This window comes from Bufo gargarizans, unplaced genomic scaffold, assembly GCF_014858855.1.
Source record: "Bufo gargarizans isolate SCDJY-AF-19 unplaced genomic scaffold, ASM1485885v1 original_scaffold_2145_pilon, whole genome shotgun sequence".
In the NCBI taxonomy this organism is placed as follows: domain Eukaryota; kingdom Metazoa; phylum Chordata; class Amphibia; order Anura; family Bufonidae; genus Bufo; species Bufo gargarizans.
Genome location: NW_025334661.1, coordinates 311,313 through 327,167, shown reverse-complemented (window position 1 = coordinate 327,167; position 15,855 = coordinate 311,313). Strand labels below are relative to the sequence as shown.

At 46.0% G+C, this 15,855-nt stretch overlaps 1 protein-coding gene across 1 annotated transcript in view; it reads right to left on the bottom strand.

Moving 5' to 3' along the window:
• Positions 1 to 15,599, bottom strand: part of LOC122924021 (gastrula zinc finger protein XlCGF26.1-like) — a 31,050-nt gene extending 15,451 nt beyond the window's left edge. Inside the window, exons 1-2 of the mRNA XM_044274938.1 lie at positions 15,547 to 15,599; positions 4,957 to 5,869 (exon numbers count right to left, since the gene is read on the bottom strand). Of these exons, the coding sequence (XP_044130873.1) occupies positions 4,957 to 5,806 (850 nt within the window). The 5' untranslated portion in view covers positions 5,807 to 5,869; positions 15,547 to 15,599. The remainder of the gene's footprint in view (positions 1 to 4,956; positions 5,870 to 15,546) is intronic.
• Between the last annotated feature and the right edge of the window lie 256 nt (positions 15,600 to 15,855).

Below are 15,855 nucleotides of genomic sequence, written 5' to 3'. Positions count from 1 at the left end.
AGAAACAACAGTTTAACTCTATGCTTTCTGTTGTTTCTGCTGTGTCATTGAGCTTACCTTACATTATATAATGAATCTTAAAGGCATACTATCTTTTCTGCTTCCGTGAACACAATATATATTACAGTTATATGACATCCAAACATAAAGTCACAGTAAATAACTCTGCTTTTGTCTTTAACACACAAACATAGGAACTGTATTAAGGTTATTGGCAGGTCTAGCTGTATAAACATATAAGCTATATTAGCAACCTAGGACAGGTCTTAGCTGGCCAGCTACACAAGGACCAGTAATGGGTGGCAACGTACTTAGACCCCCGGTACAAACACAAAATGGCGGACATGTTACCAGCATCACAGAGGGCTGTCAGAATGCAGCATTTTCAGGCCTTACTTCGAGAGATGGTGCATTCTGCTGTTGCTGGCGCTGGCAGAGGAATTTCCACCAACAGCGAAACAGGTGCGGGTACCAATCCTACCGCGCCTGCAAGAAGAGGGCAGTTTGAAGATGTGTTGGTCACTTCGGATATGAGATCATTCTTGTAGCCAATCCATCGACAGCCGTCCTCCGCATCCAGCCTCAGGGAACGCCTAGACTGACAGGTGTCCGACTACAATATGCCATAGAACTCTTGGCTTGCCCTTCGTCAAGTGTCCTCTCCGAAAGGACATTCAACCCAGCAGGGGGGGGATTGTGACTGATAAGTGCAATCGCTTAGCTCACGACAGTGTGGACTACCTCACATTTCAAAAAATTAATGAGGCATGGATCTCGGAAAAATTCAACGCCTGTGACAACCATGTGTAATTGAATTTCCTCATGCCAGCCCACACATATCCACCACTACCCAGAACAAAGAATGGTCCTTGTCTTATGTATATAGAGCGGCATAAAAGGACTTTTCGATTAGATGAATGCCTAATTTTCAGGGCCTGTACTTCAGTGGCCTGCAGTAAAATTTTAACCAGTGACCATCTAATATACCTCCAGCCACATAATCACTTGTTCTTTTCTGTCCAGTGAATGCCTAATTTCTGGGGACTGTACTCACATGGCCTTAAATAAAAAATTTCTAGGCTCCAGCAGGGCACATTTTTGAGAGTTTCCCTTTAAAACGCATAAAAATGACGCCTGATTTAAATAGATATTTTTTGGTGAGAATGTTTGCAAATGTTCCCCCTCTGGTATGTCACTGTCCATGTTGTGGGACTATTTGTGCACTTCTAGTAAGTATTTGGTGGCTGCAAATATAACCTGAAGGTTTTTCAGGTTCACCTGCCATTAAAGTCAACGGGGTCCGCCCCAAGCACGCGGTTCGCGAAGATTTGATCGCGAATGCGGGTTCGCGTATCGTCCCGGCCGATGTTCGTCCATCACTACTGGTCGATAGTTCCAATTATTGTACAAGAAGATTTCATGGCAACGATCAATATAAAAAATGCTTATCTTCATGATCCTATCTTAATCTCCACAAATGACATTTTTAACAATTGCAATTCAACTTCAGAATTTCCTCAGTTCTTACACATTCACAAAGTTGATCTTGGCTATGGCTGCTGCTCTAAGTATTTGTGAAATGTATGTTGTCCTTTATTTGGACAACTTCAGAGGAGCTACATCATGTGAAATATACACTTAGTCCTAACTGCTGTAAAAGGTTAAGTGTCAATTGGGAAAAATCAGACACCCAACTAGGCACCTCCTAATATTTTCTGGAGTTTGTTCTGGATTCTAGAAAGATGATCTTATCACTGTCTCTGGTGAGTCAAGCAAGAATAAGAGCTGCAGCAACATTCCTTTCAAGGCCCTGAAGGGTATTTATCAGTACTCTCATGAAGGTTTAATGTCAGCAGCATTTGAAGCAGTCCTTTGGGCTCTCTGGCACTTAAGATCTTTACAGAGAGAGAGGTGTTGTACCATTAGAATTGCACTGAGAATGGCCTGGACAAAATGTACTCCCTGTCACAGAAAACCCATTGATCCTCGAGGTGGCATCATCACCAAATAGATAGGGATTCCATGATCCAGTTTTGCTGGTGCCTGTTGACAACTGATGTTACCCTCCTGGGTTGGGGTGCTACCTAGATGATGTCTCAGTGAGGGGCACCTGAAGTCATCAGGAGCAGACATTACCCTCAACCCAAAGACAGCTTAGGGAAAATTGTCTGTCTCTGCCGCATTTTTATCCACTGATCAGAGGGAAAGCAGTAAGGATAAATTACATGACTTAGAGGAAGTGGGGTTACTTCTCAAGTGGGCAGAGGCCCTTTCTCTCTCTTCTTATCTCTCAATATGGTGGCAGACCACCTGAGTCTGGTTACTCACTTCACAGGGAGTGGTCATTGAATCCAGATATCTTTCATTAGATAACTCAAGAGAAGGGATGTGCCAGAAGTAGACCTGATGGCTATGAGACTATCAGAAAGACAATCCCTTGGTGATGGACATTCTGTCCATACCATGAAGGATTCAGGCTGGTCTACATCTTCCCACTAGTTTTCATGATACAATACTGATAATATTAATAAAAATAAAAAAAGGAGCAGACCACTGGAATAGGTATCATATTGTTTTGGCCAAGGAAGGCATGGTTTTCCCAATTCTTTTAGATGAGTCGAAGGCTTTGAAGGCTTCCCCCGTTGCACAATCTGGTGTCTCAGGGCAAGCAGCTCTGCTCATACTGAACAGATAAAATCTAACAGCCTAGAGCTGCGATGGATAACCTCCAGCACTCCAGCTGTGGTAAAACTACGACTTCCAAGATGCACACTTGCTTGGCTGTTCTCAGAACATCATAGAAATAATGGAGCATGCCGGGAGTCATAGTTTCACCACAGTTGGAGTGCCAGAGGTTAGCTATCACTGGGATAGAGGGAGCTTAGCATGGCAGGCCTGGGAAGCTTTAGAAGCAATTTCACTGCAGGGTCTCCAATCGGAAGGCAGAGGGAGCTTGCATCCCTCGGCCTTACCTCACATAGGCAGCAATAGCTGTTGAAGGAGACATGCTGAGTGTGCAGTGGACCACTCCCCCCGAGGTCCCCAACTGATGGAATGCGTTGCTCAGTCTCTGAGTTGTTTTAGTTTGTCATGACGCCAGTTGCATTTCAGCAACGAGAGCACAAGTCTCCCTTTTAGTGAGACTGGTGGTATCCAGGTGTAGGAATGCCAGAGTGGTGTAGTGTCCTACAATGTCCCTGTATGGTGTTATTTTAGCACTTGTCATGGTGCTCCTACCTGGATGCCTTGGAACCTCAGGCATTGTAGTTCAAAGCAAGTGGTAAAGGGGGTAGTTAACTTGGATGATGAAGAAGAAACTGAGTCCAGACCTTGTATGAAGTTCAAATGCAGCTTTACTTTCAATAAACAGTAATCCAAACAGTTTCTAGACTTTAGCTCGATTCCTAACAGATTTTAGCATTGACTGTGGCAGACAACAACTTCTGCAACAAACTGCTGTATCTGAACTTTCTCAGCTCTGCTGGCAATATTAAATAGAAACTTTTCTTTTGCTTTCTACTGCGACTTCCATTTGCTAGCCTAGGCAAGCAACACGTCCAACAGGGATGCGGGCCTGCTGCTTCCTTCTCCCAACAGGGAGATCCTCCAACTCCGTACAACCTGTCCCCAGGAGAGGGAAGTTGAAACTGACTCCTACTAACTAGAACCTCCCCTCCTTACAGGGAGAGAGAAAGGAAAGATAAGTTCCCTTCTCTGATAAGTAGCTCTGCCAAGTCTGCTGCCATCTGCTGCTGAACCAGGTTATTACATGAACATTAACAGTTTCATAGGAATACATATGCACAGTGTGAAGGACATGACATAAATGCATTAAGTTAACCATCAGAAACAGTAGTTGGGTGTAAAAGTGGTAATGGCCTAACTCCGGGTCATTACAAGTAGTTAAGTGACAGGGCTCAGTGCTAATTGCCGTTCCCAGTCATTGTAGCAAGGTGACGGCTGTATTATACATCCAGCACCCTCCACGTAGGGATTGGACTCATTGAGGATAGGTCATTAGTGATGAGCGTCAGGGGCAATATTCGAATTCGCAATATTTCGCGAATATTTATTAGAATATTTGTCATATAGTCGTGAATTTGCGAATTTCGAGCTTATATTCTTGACTGTGAAAATCGGTAAAGTATTATTTGTGTAATGCGCGTGAAATACCGGTGTGTGTCACTTATGCTACATTTTTCAAGTAGGTATACGTTTCCTGAGACTGGAGAAAATGGTTGGCATGGGAGAACATTACAACAGCTTTATATGCAGATAGAGTGCTCCAATTAATTCACGCTTGCGAATTTTCGGTGCGGAGGTTCTTTTTTATATGGTAAGGGGGGGGGGGGAATTTTCTATTGGTTGCTAGGGATGTTGCTAAGCTGTGAGCCTTCCCATTGGCCAACAAGCTAGAAGAAGGGAGGGATGATCACCTGATTTGCACTATGTTAAAAAACAAAAACAGATATTCGTCATTATGAATATATAGCACTATATTCTAAATATTCACGAATTCTCGAAGTGCTGATATTCGCAATAAAAATTCACTTTTCAAATATTCGCACTCAACACTATAGGTCATCAATATATATTTCTGCACAACCATTTTAATCTCGTGTTGTCCATTACGTGATGAGGCACTTGGTTTTATCAATTTGAGCTTCTTTGTGCCTCACATTAATAGTAAGCGCCTCATAAAGTACCTCTTCACATAATGGGCAACATGGGGTTACTGTGGGTATTTCATGGTGTTATTTTATTTGTTATCGAATAACGTCATTCTTTAATTGGAATCGAAATCAAAGTCTAAATTCTGGAATTGTGATCGTATCCTTACTCTTCTGTGACTTCTCTCATGACTATCAAGATCAGATTTTTGCGTAAAACATTGCTCACATTCTTTACATGAATATGGTTTCTCTTCTGTATGAATTCTCTCATGTATAACAAGACTTGATTTCTGTATAAAACATTTCCCACATTCTGAACATGAATACGGCTTCTCTCCTGTGTGACGTAGCGCATGTTTAATAAGAGTTTGTTTAAGTTTAAAACTTTCCCCACATTCTGAACATGAATACCGCTTCTCTCCGTGACTTCTCTCATGTATAAAAAGATTTGATTTATATGGAAAACATTTCCCACATTCTGAACACGAATACGGCTTCTCTCCTGTGTGACGTCTCTGATGTGCAACAAGATTTGATTTATCATTAAAACATTTCCCACATTCTGAACATGAATACGGTTTCTCTCCTCTGTGACATCTCTGATGTACATTAAGACTTGATTTATGCGTAAAACATTTGCCACATTCTGAACATGAATACGGTTTCTCTCCTGTATGAACTCTCTTATGTTTAATAAGCCTTGAGATCTCACTAAAACATTTCCCACATTCTGAACATGAATAGGGCTTCTCTCCTGTGTGACGTAGCGAATGTTTAACAAGAGTTTGTCTAACTGTAAAACATTTCCCACATTCTGAACATGAATACGGCTTCTCTCCTGTGTGACTTCTCTCATGTCGAACAAGCGCTGATTTATATGCAAAATATTTCCCACATTTTGGACATGAAATACGGCTTCTCCCGTGTGCGAATTCTTCTGTCTGTAGAAAGACTTGATCTTTTTGTGATCTCTTGAAACCTTTCACCTCCTTTCTGACCAGCACTTGTGATAGCAATCTGTGATTGGTCTGAAGATTTCTCATGAACAGAGGGATTATATGACATATCTGAACTGTGAAGTCCTGGAGGTACATTAAGGTTTTCTCCTGAAGAGCACTGCATGTTGTCTTCATCTTCCACTTTATAATTTAGTGACAACATGAAGTTTCCCTCAGAATTCTTAAGGGAATTTTCTGCTAAAGATACAAAATGAAATTAAAATTAAAAAAAAATCTAATCTACAGAGTCGACAAACTTATAACATCGCTATTAAAAGGGTTGTCTCTTCACACTGTTACTAAGTCCAGACCACCAGCTGGCAGACAAACGCAGAGAGCTCCAGCGCCCACTGTTTCAGTTGCGCCCATTGCAGCGCATAAAAGCTATGGAAACTGAATAGCACAGCAAACTATGCTGTATCTGAGTTAGGGAAACTGTGCAGCTTGCTGCGCTATCCTGCTTCCGTAGCTCCCATGTACCAGTGCTCTCTGCTGTTTACCGGCCGGCTGGTGGTCTAGACTGTGTCTCATCTCACCTTAGTAACAGCAACATAAGACAACCCCTTAGGCTGGAAGAAGCCATTCACTTTGAATCCTCTCCTGGCTTTGGCTAAAAACAAACTGCAGGAAAACTGCACTTGTGATCCCAGCCTTACAAAGCTTCTACAACTTCCTGACAAAGTCCAGGATTCTGGTTTACACCAGGTCATGACTTATTACATACAGTAAATCATGACTTGATAAAACAAAAAAATCTGAAAAGCCGGACCTTGTCTGGAAACGAGCCCTGCTCTCTGCCAACACATTTTGCCCTTCAAGAATAACTGGAAATTCTTTTACTACAATAAAGGAGCATCATGGTTGGAGCTGCTTTGCTCCTCAGAGTCTGGAGAGCCGGCTACCATTGAGTGAACAATGACTGGAGCTTAGATCTGCTGCATGGAGACACACTTCTGTCTATCTCTATACCCCTACTGGTTGGCTTTTGTGTCACAATGGTGCATCTGGGTCTGAACATGAAGGGTCTTACCTTGTGATATAAGAGGCTGGTGCTTCTCCATTACCTGTCACTGCACATGACGTATCTTACCTTTTGATATAAGAGGCTGGTGCTCCTCCATTACCTGTCACTGCACACACGTGTATACACTGCACATGACGGCTCTTACCCTGTGATATAAGAGGCTGGTGCTCCTCCATTACATGTCACTGCACACACGTGTATACACTGCATATGACGGCTCTTACCCTGTGATATAAGAGGCTGGTGCTCCTCCATCATGGCCTCCTTGTACAGACCCTTGTGTCCTTCTATATACTCCCACTCCTCCATGGAGAAATAGACAGTGACGTCATGACACCTTATAGGAACCTGACAACACAATGACACCGTCATCACCCAGACCCCTCCAGTGCTGTTACTGGAGAATTTCCCAGCATTCCCAGCAGTGTCACCTCTCCAGTCAGCAGCTCCATCATCTTGTGGGTGAGTTCTAGGATCTTCTGCTCATGTATCAGGGGGTGAGGGGGAGGCTCTGTGATGGGGTGAGGGGTCCTGCTCCGCCCTCCTGACTCCTGGAGATGGATGACGGGAGTCACACAGTCCCCCGATGTCTTCTTCACTATTGTGTACTCCTGTGGATGGAGAGAGACACTTAGGGAATAAACCCTTCAGGGGCCATGTGCTCTCCTCCTGCCCTCTCCTCCTGGTACAACGTGCCTACTTACCTTCTCATGGCTCCTACAAAATGACTATTGGTCACTGGTCACATGATACATCACTCACCATACTGGGGGCTGATCTTCAGGTTCTCAGTCACTTGGAAGGTCTGGAGGCCGTTCTCCAGGACCCTGGACTCTTCCTATTACTTCCTATGATGGATTCTCCTTCCCGATTTCAGACTTGTTACAGAATACAATAAAGAGGAGAGAAATCTAGAAAAGTTTACCTCTCCGCTCAGCAGGGAGATGATCTCCAAGGTGAGGTCTAATATTCTTCTGCTGATCTCCTTCCTGTCCATCCTTGGTGGCTCATTCAGGAGAAGGCTCGTATTGCTGGTTTTCTTCATGAAGCCTCCAATAAAAAAAAAAGAGAAATGAAGGTTAATCAGTGAGTCCCATGTCCCTATAATGAGGCCGAGACAAAGTACTATTCATCCCACAAAACTTAGTACCCTCAGTAAAGAAGCACTGATGGGAAAACTCTGAGCTCTGTGTGTATCTAAGCTTCTGGCAGTGCAGTGTGTGGAGGCAGGAGACATGTCCTGAGTATTTCGGCCCCTCGGTCTGTGACTTGTGCTGTTCGGCGCATAGAACACTGCACACATGGATCGCACACGGAGGAGAACACATGTGTGTAAATCAAGCCTAAAACGGCCGTACACCTTCAGTATCGGTCAGATTAACCCTTCTTCTCCTGGAAGCTCTTCTCTCATACAAATACTGCGGCTTCAGCTTCTATGTCTTCTGGATGGGGGGGCAGCGAGCTGCTGAGACATCGCTAGTGGCGGCGAGGGGTGGGCATGCTGAATTCATCATGCCCAGTGGCGAGGGTCCACCAGTGGAAGTGATTCTGGGGGCCTCCAATACTTACCAACAACGTAGTTGGTAAATTTGGGGCATGTAAGCCCTGCCTCGAAAACGTCCCCAACCCAAGTGTGACGCCCACTTTTGGCCGGGGCTTACATAAGCTCCAATCAGTTTTGGCCTTAGACAGAAGGAATCGGTAGGTCAGTCCCTGCAAATTCAGGACTCTTGGCAAGTAGTTCTTAATTTCTAATGATAATTTGTTTTCCCTTAGTCCTAACAATGGCACAGATGGGGTATTCCGCCCCCCGTGGACTGGTAGGACAGGTGCAAATTTTATTGACACTAAATAATTAACTAGACCCTTCCACCTCCAATAAAAAGGGGGATCACCCCCAGTCCCCTTGTGTAGTTACAAGTAGAAATAAGCAACAATAATAAATAACAATTACTAACTAAGGGGGGGGGGGATATTTGTGTGCCACTGTTAGGACTAAGGGAAAACAAATTATCGTTAGAAATTTACGATTCCCTTACGTCCTAACCAGTGGCACAGATGGGGATTAGCAAGTAGAAACCCCCAAGGGAGGGCCCTCATGCCTGGTGGAGGATAACACTGTCCGGCCAAATGAGGAATAGCTATCTATCCTAGAATCCACTCTATAGTGTGAGATAAATGTGGAGTGAACTCCAGGAAGCTGATTTCCAGATGACATCCAGTGGAATCGAGCTTCCTTCTGCAAAGGAAGTAGCCACCGCTCGAGTAGAGTCGGCCTTTACAAACTCGGGTGGCTCAGAACCCTGAGATACATAAGACTCCCGAATTGCCTCTTTAATCAATCGACTGATGGAGGGCTTAGAGGCCTTCCTACCCTTGTGGGTACCGGAAAAAAAGGATAAGGAGATTTTCATCTTTCCTAAATACCTTGGACCGCTCCAGGTAAATCCTGAGACATCGAGGGTATGGCGCCCTCTTTCTTCTGAGGAGGAGAGTGGAGCCAAAACTGGAAGAGAAATTACCTGGTTGATGTTGCTGAATGAAGGCACCTTTGGGATAAAGGTAGGCAAGAACTTGAGCAGCACCCGGTCTTGCAGGTACTTGGTGTACGGCTCAAAAGCAGAAAAAGCTTGGAGTTCCCCAACTCGCTTTGCAGAAGTGATAGCCAATAAAAAAGAAATTTTCCAGGCAAGAAATTTGAACTCCGCCTCCTTTAAAGGCTCAAAGGGAGGGGGGGAATGATAACCCCCTGAGCACGACCGTTAAATCCCATACCGGGATAGGTCTGATTACTGTAGGCTTTAACCTTGAAACTCCCTTCAGGAACCTCTTGATAAGGGGTTCTTGAGAAAAGGACCGGTTGAGACAGGCCGAGATAGCAGAAGTTTGCACTCAGAGTAGACGGTGACAACCCCTTGTCAAGACCGTCCTGCAGGAACTGTAGGATGGTAGGCATGGAAACATCTGTGGATGACAGTCGACGACTGGAACACCAACTTAAAAAAAATCTTCCAAATTCTTGAATAAGATCTGTTAGTAGTCTCAGATCTGGAGTGCTGTAGGGTTCTGAAGACAGACCCTGATAGCCCTTCTATTCTTGGAAGGGACTGATCAACCTCCAGGCTGTTAAGTTGAACATTTCAAGATTTGAGGAGATCTGAGTGTCCCCCGACACCAGTACTCCCTTTGGGGGAAGCCTCCAAAATTGACCCCGACTCATTTGAGTGAGTTGGGTAAACCAAGCTCTTTTCCGCCAGTATGGAATGATGGCGATGACTGGTGCTTGGTCCTGCCTGATTTTCATCAATATCCTCGGAATCAAGGAAATTGGAGGGAAGATATAGGCCATCCCGAACCTCCATGGGATTGACCGTGCATCTATTGCCACCGGATTGTCCTCCCTGTAAAGGGAGCAGTACCTCTCCACCTTGGTGCTGAACCTCGTTGCCATGAGATCGATCTTTGGCATGCCCCACCTGAGCATTATCTCCTTGAAGATGTCTGGATGGAGAGACCATTCTCCGGTTGGAAGACATTGGCTCAGGCGATCTGCAATCATATTATAGACTCTACGAATGTGGACGGCTGATAAATGCTAGTTTGACCGCCCTGATTTCTAGGAGATTCGTTGACAATAACTTCTCCTGAGATGTCCAGGTTCCTTGAACTGTCCTGTCCAGAAGATGTGCTCCCCAGCCTACTAGGGATGCATCTGTGGTAAGTATGATCCAAGAGGGTTGGATCAGGGACTTGCCGTCCTCTAGATGGGTCCACCATCTTAGGGAGGACCGGGCACTGGTAAGACAGGGAGTGCACAGAATTTAGTCCCACCGGTCTGCGATTCCACTTGGCTAGTACCTCCGATTGTAGCAGACGTAGATGCCATAACGCCCAAGGAACCGCCTCTGCGGTTGATGACATTAGTCCCAAGATTTTCATCAAAGTACGAATGGTTACTTTCCGAGGTACTAAGAGAGAGCGGGCTGTCTCTTGAACAGGTAGCCTTCTTTCAGGAGTAAGATAATTAGTAATTTCCACTGAGTCCACCACGAATCCCAGGAACTTCACTGAGGTAGCTGGCAGGAGATGGGACTTGTCCCAGTTGATTATCAATCCTAGCTGGTGGAGGAAGGCTACAGCCCGCTGAATGTGTTGGGACAGGATCGCTTGGGAAGGAGCTCTGAAGAGCCAGTTGTCCAGGTATGGAATGATGCTCAGACCCTGAAGTCTTAGAGCTGCCACCACGGAAACCACCACTTTGGTAAATGTGTGTGGGGCTGAAGAAATTCCAAACGGGAGGGCCGCAAACTGAAAGTGTTTTAGGACTCCCCTGACTTGCACCACTATCCTTAAGAATCTTCTGGACCCAGGATGGATGGGAATATGGAGGTAAGTATCCTTGAGATCCAAGGTTGCCAGGAAATCTCCTGGCAATAGAAGATTGGTCACTGACTGGATAGTTTCCATCCGGAAATGCTTGTGTTTGATGAAAGTGATTGAAATATCTCAGATCTATGATCATCCTCCAGTCTCTGGTCACCTTGGGTACCAGGAAAACTGGGAAATAGATACCTGAAGAGGCACCTCCTCTAAGGCCCCTTTCCAAAGATACTCCAGGATATAGTCTTCTAGAATCTTCTGTTTGCTGGATGGAAGCAGTCTTGTTAGAACAAATCTGTCCGATGGGGAACTGTCCAAGTCTACCAGGTATCCCTGAGATATAATAGGAAGCACCCAAGGGTCTTGGATATGAGTCTGCCAAGATTCTAGAAAGTGTTGTAGGCGACCGCCTACGAGAATATGGGGAGCAGGGAGTTCTTAGAATCCAGTCAGACCGGCATGGTACCAAAAGCCTCAAGGAAGGCCCGCAATCAGAGCACTGAGGATTTCTTGGGGGGCTTAGAGACCCAGGAGGATTTCCCCTCTCTACGGGAGCTCCAATCTCTCTGGGCCTATACCTTTTGCCCCGACCATGAAAGGGCTGTTGGGGAAGGGACTTGCCCTTCTTATCCAACAGTCCCTCCATTATATGGTCAAGCTCTGTCCCAAAAAGTTTGCCAGGTTCATATGCCATGGCGCAGAGATATGCTTGGAAGTTGTATCAGTCTTCCAGGGTTTTAGCCAGAGCGGACGCCTGCCCGCGGCTGAGAGCGCCATGGTCTTGGAAGCCAATTTAAGTTGTTGTGGAGCAGCGTCACACAAAAAAAATAATCAATGGCCATACCGGCCGTCTTACAAGAGGCCAAGATGTCATCCCTAGAGACCCCCTGGTCCAGGTCAGACTGAACTTGGGCGAACCTGGTTTTGAGAAAGTTCACCACTTCAGAGGACGTTATTGCGACCGAGGCAGAAGCCGGTGCAGAGGATTAGGTACGCCTAAAGGTGCAATCAGCCTTGCGGTCCATCGGATCCTGGAGGCTTGATCCGTCAGTCTGATGCTACTATAGTCCTCTTGGAAAACTTGGAAATGGCCATATCCACCTTTAGGTACTGGCCCCCAAGAGCATAATTGATCTTCTCTTAACGGGAAGACAGACTTAAATCTTTTGGTCTGCAAGCAACCTTTCTCTGGTTTCTTCCACTCCGTCTTTATTAATGACAGGAGGGAATCGTCCGCTTTAAAGGCCCTGGGCCCCTTAGAGGTGGATGTTGAGGCTTCACCCTGATCAACATCCTGGTCCCCCGACCAGATGGATCTCAGCAGCTGCTGGGCTTTCTTGGGAGGGAAGAAGAAGTAGGAAAACCATCCTCATCTTTGGAAGAAGAGGAGATAGATCCCTCTCTAGCATCATGAGCCCCCGATACCTCCATGGCCCGATGAGGAGAGGAAGGTCTTATAGGAGCCTGCTTCAGCTCCTCTATAGAGGAGTTCACCTGATTCATGTTGGACTCCATGAAGCTCTTCACCCAGTCAACTACATCATGAACTGTAGGTTCTTGCTGTGGAAAAAGCTTAGCTCTACAGGGCGGACATCGAGAAAATAAATAATTGTCCTCCAGGACAATTTGACAGTCGCGGCATTGAAGATGGCGTCTCTTGCCAGAATTCTTCCTGCCCGGTTCCCGATCACCGTTCCCTCATAGAAGACATGGCTGCAAGCAACAACAGAATTACCTGTTAAGACTGGAAGGAGGAAAAGAATCCAAGAAAATAGGCTTTTACCCAGAAAATCCAAGAAACTGCTTCAAGCAAAACCTCAAGGTAATTAGCAGAGGACAGCACTAGATGAACAAAGTAAAACCGCTTGGAAGAAGGGAAAATTCGCTTCAGCCAATATCCAAGATAAGCAGAGTAAGGAAAACCATACACCTGCGCTCCAGGAGGCCAAATGACCACTGGTGCAGGATTAAAATAGCAACATTGGCGCCGAAAAATAGGCTCCGCCCCTTTTAGGGCAGAGCTAGCGCTAAATATAATAATCAATAAACTGTCTTCAAAAGAGAGAAAATAGACAAAAAAACTAAAGGGAGCCTATAGTAGCTTAGTTCTCCACAAGTGGCGAAAAGAATACATTATATAGGCAGGGAACACTTCCCCTAAAGAAAAAAGGAAATTATGTCACTCGCTGGAGACGTCACTCCCAAAATGGCGGCGCCCACAGGAAACACGTGGGGCCGCCGACTCCTAGCTCCCAGCGCTCCCTAGGAGCGTCTAGATAGAGAGGACCAGCGGCGTGCGTACATGCGGGAGCCCCTCTTTCCACTACAGGCTTGAATCTTGAGAGGGGACCGATAAGTCACAAGAATCCTCTCCGCCCCGAGTTGCACCACGGCAGCTGAACAGATTACTCTGCGCCCAACCGCAGGAAGAAGAAGAAACAGCCACCAGAGATAGCTAAAAGACCCATGCAAAGTTAACCCCAAAGGGTAAGTATCGAGATTTATTAGAACAGGGATCCCCCCCAGAGGGTGATCTCCAACAGTCCAAACCTCTCTGGAGGACAGAAAAAAAACACAAGAGGACTAGGGGTGATCCCCCTCTCTATTGGAGGTGGGAGGGTCTGGTCAATTATTTAAGTGTCAATAAAATTCCCACCTGTCCTACCAGTCCACGGGGGCGAAATACCCCATCTGTGATCTGTGCCACTGTAAGGGCGTAAGGTAAGAGCCCGTCCTAAAGCTACACGGAGGCGCTGCCTTATATTGGTAGGCCTCAGACACAGGAACGTCTGCATTGTAGCCACAACACAGTGCACAGAGCAGAACTGTATTTTATACCGCACTGTATCCATGTGCTATGTCTGACCGTACCTTTACATACGTGTAACATGTCTGATCATAACTCTGTGTGTGCAGAACACACGGTGCATCCATAAAAAGGCATAAAAAAACAGAAAAGTACCACCTGCCATAGCACATACAGAGGCTGGTGCTCCTCCATTACATGTCACTGCACGCACGTGTATACACTGCACATGACGGCTCTTACCTTGTGATATAAGAGGCTGGTGCTCCTCCATTACATGTCACTGCACACACGTGTACACACTGCACATGACGGCTCTTACCCTGTGATATAAGAGGCTGGTGCTCCTCCATTACATGTCACTGCACACACGTGTATACACTGCACATGACGGCTCTTTCCTTGTGATATAAGAGACTGGTGCTCCTCCATTACATGTCACTGCACACACGTGTATACACTGCACATGACGGCTCTTACCCTGTGATATAAGAGGCTGGTGCTCCTCCATTACATGTCACTGCACGCACGTGTATACACTGCACATGACGGCTCTTACCTTGTGATATAAGAGGCTGGTGCTCCTCCATTACATGTCACTGCACACACGTGTATACACTGCACATGATGGCTCTTACCTTGTGATATAAGAGGCTGGTGCTCCTCCATTACATGTCACTGCACACACGTGTATACACTGCACATGACGGCTCTTACCTTGTGATATAAGAGGCTGGTGCTCCTCCATTACATGTCACTGCACACACGTGTATACACTGCACATGACGGCTCTTACCGTGTGATATAAGAGGCTGGTGCGCCTCCATTACATGTCACTGCACACACATGTATACACTGCACATGATGGCTCTTACCTTGTGATAAAAGAGGCTGGTGCTCCTCCATTACATGTCACTGCACACACGTGTATACACTGCACATGACGGCTCTTACCGTGTGATATAAGAGGCTGGTGCGCCTCCATTACATGTCACTGCACACACATGTATACACTGCACATGACGGCTCTTACCTTGTGATATAAGAGGCTGGTGCTCCTCCATTACATGTCACTGCACACACGTGTATACACTGCACATGACGGCTCTTACCGTGTGATATAAGAGGCTGGTGCGCCTCCATTACATGTCACTGCACACACATGTATACACTGCACATGACGGCTCTTACCTTGTGATATAAGAGGCTGGTGCTCCTCCATTACATGTCACTGCACACATGTGTACACACTGCACATGACGGCTCTTACCTTGTGATATAAGAGGCCGGTGCTCCTCCATTACATGTCACTGCACACACGTGTATACACTGCACATGACGGCTCTTACCTTGTGATATAAGAGGCTGGAGCTCCTCCATTACATGTCACTGCACACACGTGTATACACTGCACATGGCGGCTCTTACCTGGTGATATAAGAGGCTGGTGCTCCTCCATTACATGTCACTGCACACACGTGTATACACTGCACATGACGGCTCTTACCTTGTGATATAAGAGGCTGGTGCTCCTCCATTACATGTCACTGCACACACGTGTACACACTGCACATGACGGCTCTTACCTTGTGATATAAGAGGCTGGTGCTCCTCCATTACATGTCACTGCACACACGTGTATACACTGCACATGACGGCTCTTACCCTGTGATATAAGAGGCTGGTGCTCCTCCATCATGGCCTCCTTGTACAGGTCCTTGTGTCCTTCTATATACTCCCACTCCTCCATGGAGAAATAGACAGTGACGTCCTGACACCTTATAGGAACCTGACAACACAATGACACCGTCATCACCCAGACCCCTCCAGTGCTGTTACTGGAGAATTTCCCAGCATTCCCAGCAGTGTCACCTCTCCAGTCAGCAGCTCCATCATCTTGTGGGTGAGTTCTAGGATCTTCTGCTCATGTATCAGGGGGCGAGGGGGAGGCTCTGTGATGGGGTGAGGGGTCCT